This window comes from Micropterus salmoides, unplaced genomic scaffold (genome assembly GCF_014851395.1).
Source record: "Micropterus salmoides isolate LMB-PRFRI ecotype aquatic unplaced genomic scaffold, ASM1485139v1 Ms_hic_scaffold_3, whole genome shotgun sequence".
Classification (NCBI taxonomy): Eukaryota; Metazoa; Chordata; class Actinopteri; order Centrarchiformes; family Centrarchidae; genus Micropterus; species Micropterus salmoides.
The window spans coordinates 3,141,342-3,150,856 of NW_024042261.1; the positions used below are offsets into that span (position 1 = coordinate 3,141,342).

Below are 9,515 nucleotides of genomic sequence, written 5' to 3' on the forward strand. Positions count from 1 at the left end.
TGATTCGCCATGAAACAGGTAACAAGTTGTTATAACTTCAGCACACATGCTCACATCTGCACCAAATTTTACATGTATAATAGGGGTCCCGCCCTGAACACATCCATATGCCAATATTCACTCAAAGTCATAGCGCCACCTGCTGGCAACAGGAAATGACACATTTTTTGCTGTAATGTACTACTCCTAACAGGTTGGACATATGAACATCAAAACTGTCCCAGAAAACCGTCCGAAGCGCAAATTCACAGCCGCACCAGCAGAGCTCCAGAATCTGCAACATGGCTGCCTCACACCCGACACGCTACAGTGTGAGCACCTGCTTGCATCTTTAATTGTTCTGTTGCTTTACTATTTTGGTTCACTCTCTCAGTGTAGTCTTCTACTGTTTTCAAAGAGAAAAGGCTGTAAAAAGCCAACGTATATGACCTGCTCAGCAGCTAGACTGTAAACACAGTGGTGCATGTAATTCATTTTTATAATTAGTTATTTTAGCTGACGCTTTTATTGCTATATATGTAAGGTCGCACGCCTCTGGACCCACTAGGGGTTGGGACATATTCCCACAATGTCACAGTGGGAATCAAACCCGGGTCTTCCACACTAAAGGCATATCTCTTATCCACTGCGCCATCACCACCTGTAGCAGCTGAAGAGCCACTTAAACCAGACCAGAGCTGAAATGAGATTGAATATTGGGCTTACGCTGGACTTTATATAAGTGCAAATGTTGCCGTATCGACTTAATAATATGGTACTATATCAATGCCAAACAAGCGATGAATGGAGCCTTAATTATGATGCAGTGGTGTTTTTTCAGACACTACTGTGATAGTTTACAAAAATAGAACAGGGACAAAGAGTGATTATCAGGGATCATTGATTTGATTGACTTCCATTAACGAAGTGGGTACAGGGTTCTTAAGTTTTTTTTTTACTTGCCTATGATCACTTTCTTGGTCATGCAAGTGTGTCAGAAATCTGCTTGTCTTAAGTTAATTTTTACTTGCCCCTATCAGGGATGTTATTTTTCCGGATTATTCCAGAATTCCAGATTTTCCCACCTGAAACATCAATACTGGAGACCCGTAAAAAAATATCTTCTGGTCGAAGATGTAACTGGTACAGCTATAACTGGAATTAATATAATACTAGTGATATGAATACAGTAACATTATTCAATTCAATTTTCAATTCAATTTTATTTATATAGCGCCAAATCACAACAACAGTTATCTCACAGCGCTTTTCATAAAAGAGCAGGTCTAGACCGTACTCTGTGATGTTATTTACAGAAGCCCAACAGTTCCCACCAAGAGCAAGCACTAGGCGACAGAGGCAAGGAAAAACTTCCTTTTAAGAGGCAGAAACCTCGAGCAGAACCATGGCTCAGGGTGGGCGGCCATCTGCCTCGACCGGTTGGGGTGAGAGAGAGAGAGATGTAAGGAGAGAGAGAGAGATGTAAGGAGAGAGAGAGAGAGATGTAAGGAGAGAGAGAGGGGAGGGAGGCAGCCTACACAATATACACACAGAGGTACACACAGTGAAGGTAATGTTGCTATAGACTAAATGAAAAATGGTACAGATATTTATAATAGTGTTAATGGTAACCATCGTAATGTTAATGATTATAATAACAATAATAACAATAAGACTAGCAAAATAGTCGTTGCAGCAGAGGGTGTCGAGCAGGAACACGGGGGCAGCAGGTGACCCGCAGCCACAGATCCAGACTCCACAGCTCCAGAGCCAGAAAACCTGCAGGAAGTGATAGGAGAGAGGAGAGAGACGAGAAAGCACAAGACTACCAGAAAGGGGAGAAGTTGTGTTAGTAACATGCAATAATGGGATAAGGTTGCATACAGAGGGAGAGAAAGTAGAGGAGAGAGGAGCTCAGTGCATCATGGGAAATCCCCCAGCAGTCTAGGCCTATAGCAGCATAACTAAGGGATGGTTCAGGACTACCTGAGCCAGCCCTAACTATAAGCTTTATCAAAGAGGAAAGTCTTAAGCCTACTCTTAAATGTGGAGATGGTGTCTGCCTCCTGAACCCAAACTGGAACCTGGTTCCACATGAGCTTGATAGCCGAACGCTCTGGCTCCTAGTCTACTTTTGGAGACTCTAGGAACCACAAGTAACCCTGCATTCTGGGAGCGCAGTGCTCTGGTGGGGTAGTAAGTTACTATGAGCTCTTTATGATAAGATGGTGCCTGACCATTAAGAGCTTTGTAGGTAAGAAGAATGATTTTAAATTCTATTCTGGATTTTACTGGAAGCCAATGCAAAGAAGCTAAAACAGGAGAAATGTGATCTCTTTTCCTGGTTCCTGTCAGAACACGTGCTGCAGCATTCTGGATCAGCTGAAGAGTCTTAATGGACTTTTTCGAGCAGCCTGATAATAAGGAATTGCAGTAATCCAGCCTAGAAGTAACAAATGCATGGACTAGTTTTTCTGCATCATTTTTAGACAGGATGTTCCTGATTTTCGCAATATTACGTAGGTGAAAAAAGGCGCTCCTTGAAATTTGCTTAATGTGAGACTTAAACGACATGTCCTGATCAAAGATAACTCCAAGATTCCTCACAGTGGTGTTGGAGGCCAAGGCGATGCCATCCAGGGAAACTATATCTTTAGATAATGCGTCACGGAGGTGCTTAGGCCCCAGAGTAATAACTTCGGTTTTATCTGAGTTTAACATGAGAAAATTACAGGTCATCCAGGTTTTAACATCCTGAAGGCACATTTGAAGTTTAGCTAACTGATGAGTTTCATCTGGCTTGATCGATAGATATAACTGAGTATCATCTGCATAACAATGAAAGCTTATGGAATGTTTCCTGATAATATTGCCTAAAGGAAGCATATATAAAGTGAAGAGGATTGGTCCAAGGACAGATCCTTGAGGAACTCCATGAGTAACTTTGGCGTGCATGGAGGACTCATCGTTAACATGTACAAACTGAAATCGATCTGATAAATAGGACTTAAACCAGCTTAGAGCGGTTCCTTTAATGCCAATGAAATATTCCAGTCTCTGCAATAGGATCTGATGGTCAATGGTATCAAATGCAGCACTAAGATCTAATAAAACCAGTACAGAGACAAGTCCTTTGTCTGATGCAATAAGGAGGTCATTAGTAATTTTCACCAGTGCTGTCTCTGTGCTATGATGAGCTCTAAATCCTGACTGAAAATCCTCAAATAAACTATTGCTCTGTAGAAAGTCACACAGCTGTTTAGCAACTGCTTTCTCCAGAACCTTAGAGAGAAATGGAAGGTTAGATATAGGTCTATAGTTGGCTAAAACATCCGGATCAAGTTTGGGCTTTTTCAGAAGAGGTTTAATTACAGCTACTTTAAAGTACTGTGGTACATAGCCTGTTGATAAAGATAGATTGATTATATCTAGTATAGAGGTGCTGACTAAGGGTAGAACATCTTTAAGCAGCCTAGTCGGGATGGGGTCTAAGAGGCAGGTTGATGGTTTAGATGAAGAAATTATTGAAGTTAGTTGGTAAAGATTGAGGGAAGCAAAACAGTCTAAACATGTATCTGGTTCTACAGCTGTTTCTAAGGTTCCTGAGTTAAGAGATAAGTCGGTGCCAATTGAGGGCAGGTCTTGGTGAATTTTGTCTCTAATAGCTAGAATTTTCATGAAATCGTAACTACTGAGAGCTATGGGAATACTTGTCTCAATAGAGCTGTTACTCTCTGTCAGCCTGGCTACAGTGCTGAAAAGAAACTTTGGGTTGTTCCTATTTTCCTCTATTAATGACGAGTAGTAGGCTGCTCTGGCATTACGGAGGGCCTTCCTATAAGTTTTAAGACTATCTTGCCAAATTAAACGAGAATTTTCCACTTTGGTAGAACGCCAATTCCTCTCAAGTTTCTGTGATATTTGCTTTAATTTGCGAGTTTCAGTATTATACCATGGAGCTAACCGTCTTTGTTTTAGTATTTTCTTTTTTAGAGGGGCTACAGAGTCGAGTGTCATTCGCAGCGAGCCTGCAGCACTATCAACAAGATGATCGATTTGGGAGGGACTGAAATTAGCATAGGAGTCCTCCGTTACTTTGTGACTAGATAATGTATTTAGAGCTGATGGAATCGCATCCTTAAATTTAGCTATGGCACTATCAGACAGACATCTTGTATAGAAATTTTTGCCCAGTGGCGAGTAGTTCAGCAATACAAACTCAAAAGTTATCAAACAGTGGTCGGATAAAGAGGGATTCTGTGGGAACACCACTAAATGTTCAATTTCAATACCATACACCAAAACAAGGTCGAGGGTGTGGTTAAAACAGTGAGTCGGTTCATGAACACTCTGAGAGAAGCCGATGGAATCTAACAGAGAGATAAACGCAGTACTAAAGCTGTCATTCTCAACATCCACATGAATATTAAAATCTCCTACAATAATAACTTTGTCCGTTTTAAGGACTAAAGTTGACAAAAACTCTGCAAATTCAGATAAGAATTCAGAGTACGGGCCAGGTGCTCGGTACACTATAACAAAAAGAATTGGTTGCAGTGATTTCCAACTTGGGTGCGAAAGACTAAGAACAAGACTTTCAAATGAGTTATAGTTTAGTTTAGGTTTAGAGCTGATTAGTAGGCTAGAGTCGAAGATAGCTGCAACTCCACCTCCTCGGCCTGTGCCTCGAGGAATGTGAGTATTAATATGATTGGGAGGGGTGGATTCATTTAGGCTAGCATATTCTCCATCACCCAGCCAGGTTTCAGTAAGACCAAATAAATCAATATCATAATCTGATATTAGTTCATTTACTAGTACACCTTTAGAAGAGAGAGATCTGATGTTTAAAAGTCCACATTTAACTCTCCTATTCGTTTGCACTATTGCTCTTGTGGTTTTAATTTTTGAGGTTTTTATGCACAGCTCCTCTTCTGTTTACCTTTTTAAATAATTATATATAATTAATATATTGACAGTGTACTAACAGGATACTGTTAAATTAACATGATACTTTTTATATAATGTTATAATTATATATATTGTACTAATGCACTCATTCATACTAGTTACTCATCCAGGTTGTTGAAAGTATATCTGCAGTGGACAGATGGAGATTTAGCCAGGATGCGTTGAAACGCACACACACACTTAACTTGCTGCCGTTTTCTTGGGAGTGATTGTTAATTTTATGTTTGGTTTTATCGATACTACTACTCTTATCAGTTATTTTTCATTACTTAATAATTGCTAATTGCTAATTTGAAAATAATTTTAACTGGATTAGAATTGAATATTTTAAATATAACAAAATGTTGCTTACTAAATATCTCAGTGGAAACTAATCCAAAATGTATATCAAATAAATCTTATTCTTGACATCAGAATACTGAGAGAAGAACACATATATCATTCCTGTCCTGAATGTGATCATCACAGTTATTTAAGGTTGCCATGAAAGGCTATACTTACATCTGTTGTGCATTATAATGTAAACAAAAGGCAGCTTTTAATGAAGACAAACTGAATTTGAGACGTGTTGTTGAAATATAATATTATTGAATTAGACGTTATATAATCAGTGTTCTTGACCAGAACAACAAAACACATGATGGCACTCTTGTACTGTCCGACAGTTGTGTTCACTCATGGCCATGCTATTCTGTCTCAGTAAAATCACTATAGGTAAGTATGACTTATCATACTTATCACTTAGGCTGTGCTAAAATAGCTGAATAAATCAGTCATTTACTTTGTCTGCCAGTTTTCAATATTTTATTAGTTAAACTCATTCAAGGCAACCAGTTAATATACAGCTGTAGAACTGTTTGGTAGGTGGAATTGGTTTGTTTTTAACATCACATCCAAAACCATAACCACAACCACTCGAAGACATGTGACAGAAACCAACTTCCCTTGGCTTTTTTCTTTGGTTAAGATTCAGAATTGTCTTCAGATACAACATAAGAAACAAATGAAAAAATAGTTACAGAAAAGCATTTACTTGGACATAACAGTTAACATATGAATAAGCATTAACCCTTAACCCCCCTGAAGCACTGGGGAGTACCTTCTCCCATCTTACACTTCTAGCCCTTTCTAATGTGCTCTAAATTGCAAATTAAGGGCACAAAACGAGGCTGCACAAGTAGTAATTGTAGAAATTCATTAAAAATGCTTAACAAACTGCTTGAAACCTGGGTTCAGAATCACACCAAAAAAATCATCACATGTACATTTTGCTAATACGCTGATGCAGGTTAGATTTCTAGACGCTAATAGAACAGGTCCCGGTGAATCCACCTGGAATGGCTTTGATGTCCCAGACATTTTCATTTTGTGTAGTTTCAGTGTGTTTCATTGTTTTTCAAAGCTTCATTTAGAACTTGACCCTGACAGCAGAAGGTGCAGCTGGGAGGTGAAAGTGCTCAGGCATGGGAAAATGGGGTTTGTGGCAAACAGTCCTGTAGCCAGTGGTTTCTGTTTTATGATGGTGGTGCCCACACTTCCACTGGCGCAAGATGGAGCAAAACTCAGTTATAAGCAGTCTATAAGTCTAAGCCCAGTGTAGAAATGCAAACATTGGTATTACGCCTGTGGTATTCACAGCTATTAACATGGGTTAAACAGTATGCTGGCCTCTGTGCTGCACCGAAAGTATCACGGTTTGTTCTCACCACCACATATCCTTCTGCTTTTTCATCAGCTACTAGATGAAAAAAATGTCTGCATGTATCTTATGGTTACGTTTTTCCCAGTAGCACAGCAACACACAGAGGGCAGAGAAAATGATTTTCACTCTCCTGGTCTCTGTGTTAAAGAAAATACAGCAGGGGTCTAAGCTGAAAATCCCTGGAGTGACCTTGCAGATAACTATAATGCCAGGGTGACTTACAGGAAAGGCTCCAATAACCTAACTTATGACTCCAACTTTGCCCTGTGCATCACACACGATAAATAAAATCCATTTGTTCCCTACTGTTATTGATAATAAATGTTGTTGATACTTTATATTTTCCTTTCTTTAATTGTGACGACCTGTGTTCATATTTTACTGCTACACTCTACAGTAGAGAACTAGATAAACATCACTTCTCTCTTGTCATGATTTCCTCAAATGAAAACAAGTTAGTTTCCTGTGTTTCAATCATAGCTTTTGCTGCCTAGAAACCAATGGAAGTGGATGCATGGCGATGGGGGGTGGGGAGTTGACTTTGGGTTACCTGAGACCCTAAGCAGCTCCTGTGCTTTTCATTTCTAAAACAACTATAGCAGTCTCATTATTGCCTTCTTGTACATCATTTTCATCCACCACTTGACCAAATGAACTCCCTTGATGTTTATTTCCAAACGTAGTACCTGGTGTCATGTCTTCTAACTCCTCATCTGTTTCCGGGAGCAGGGACAACCTTTTGGATAACCTCAGAGGCAGGAAGCTAGAGAGAGAAATTCGGTTAGATGACCTCAGTGTTACCTGGCCGTTGTCAGCTCCACCCTCTAAAAATGGTGAAGGGCCAGCCCAGTCTGTAGTTGTTATCTGCTGCCTCTGAAGCTTTTGTTTTTTTATATAGATGACCAGGAATCCTACCATCATCAATACCAGGGCCCCACCTATGAGTCCTGCTACTGCTTTACTGTGGGTTGTTTCCTGTTTGGGCTTTGCCTTTTTTTCTAGAGAATTTTGTCTTTTCTTTGCCCTGGTGGTGTGGGTGAATGGTGTCTTTGTCATGGCCATTGAACTTTTTGTGGACTGTGTAGCATCACCACCTGTGACTGGCCTTGTACTTGTAGACTTGCTGTCAACATGTTTGGTAGATGAGGTTGTAGTAGAGATGAGGTTGGTAGACTGTGTTTGACGTGTCATTTTATCACTGGTGAGTTGGAAGGTCGATGTTTTTCCTGTGTCTAGGCTTTGGGTGGAGCTGCTTAGCATTGGAGGTACTCTTGTAGTTATGGTTGGGTTACTGCCGTGACTAGTTTCCATCGTTGTTGCTGATGTTGTGACTTCTGTGGAAGAATTGATGCCCACTATGGAGTTGTTTAGCTGAGATGATATGGGATTGGGAGTTGGTGCTGTTTGAATATTTGGTAAGAATGTCTTTGAAGGCGTTGTTGGAGTTGTTTGCAGTGAATGTTTACCTGAGACCTCTGAGAGTGGATTTAAGCTTGACAACTCCTGTGTTGTCAGCTGGTCGTGAGTGAGCTTATTTCCTACCTCACCTGCCGTCACATGAGTGAAATTGTGATCCTGGCCAGATGTTACTGTGCTGCTTCCTGTCAGTGGCAGCAGCCATATGAAAATGAGTCTAGTGAAATCGATGGTCATTGTTTTTTTCTGTCTTCTGGCGAGTTGCTGTATCTTTATAGCTAGAACAGAGGAAGTTATTTAATCAGAGATGCACAGCATGTATACAATCTGAAACAGATGAGGAAATACTTGAAGCGAGTGAGCAAACAAGGGACAGTGTTGTGAAATGTAACCTGGTGTTGCATCATTTCCTCAAAATGCAACTCTAAATAGACATAAGTTTCAAGGGTACATACTGGGTATATTTAAAGCACTACAATCAGTTTCATGTAATGGACATTTCACTGGTCTTTGGTTACATTTTACAATATAAAATTATCTTCAACTAAAGGAGATTTTCAGTTTAATCAAGAATGTAAGAGCTTGCATTGCTACCTTTTTTTTTGTCTCATTATTTTTATCAGCTTTTTCATTATCACTTCACATCGAAAAGGGGCTTTATTTATGACTGTCACTGTTAAGTTTTGAATATATACTGTATATAGAGTTTCAATAAACTTTCACCCCATTTTTGGCTCTAGCATCATTCCAAAGCACTTGAGACATTAGGTGAAGCTAAAGCTACATTGAGAATTCAAATTATTAAAATGTACTCACCATTGACTTTGCACGGGTAACTTCAGTAACCCGTTAGCTGTGTTGTTCCAGGATCTATTCAAAGTTCAATAGATGTAGGATCTTGTGCTGTTGCCAGTCTGGCACAATGTGCCTTGACGACAGCAGGAACTAGGGGCATTGGGCTTCTCTTCTGAAATGTTGAGAGTGATTCTTGCCTCATGTACAGGAAGTGTGACGTGTGCAGTACAGTTCCAGAGTTTGATGCTTAACCAAGTGCGCGACTTCTTAGGAGGTTACAATTTGATCCTTTGGTGTTTTTACTTAGAGTTTAAGTAGCTGAGCCTAAAAATATAAAAAAGTTTGTTGTGGCGATCGGTGCCTGCGTCAAACACACAGCCACCAGTCAGCTCAGGAAATATCTTTGCACAAGTCCTACAGAGGCCCGGTCTGTCCCGACTTACAGCCTGGTTACAGCCGGTGCGCTGCAGCATCAGAGGCTGCAGGGGAGGGGAACTCTGGTGTTAACGGAGAATTACTAAGCTTGTCTACGAGACGCGTCACTTGGTTTTTATTTTCGTTGACCAACTTTTGAATTGAACCTCAAACTGAGTATTTTTTGTTTGCTTACTGGGATACAGAAAGATGGACTCCTGGGAGATTTGAACTGAGA

At 40.1% G+C, this 9,515-nt stretch overlaps 2 protein-coding genes across 2 annotated transcripts in view; one reads left to right on the forward strand and one right to left on the reverse strand.

Moving 5' to 3' along the window:
• nf1a (neurofibromin 1a) overlaps positions 1-9,515 on the forward strand; it is a 194,261-nt gene that overhangs the window by 106,360 nt on the left and 78,386 nt on the right.
• Positions 5,732-9,153, reverse strand: LOC119883193 (uncharacterized serine-rich protein C215.13). The gene is made up of 2 exons (XM_038693758.1): positions 8,885-9,153; positions 5,732-8,346 (listed from the first exon to the last, which is right to left on the reverse strand). The coding sequence occupies exon 2, from the start codon at positions 8,303-8,305 to the stop codon at positions 7,211-7,213; it is 1,095 nt and encodes a 364-aa protein (XP_038549686.1). The 5' UTR covers positions 8,306-8,346; positions 8,885-9,153; the 3' UTR covers positions 5,732-7,210.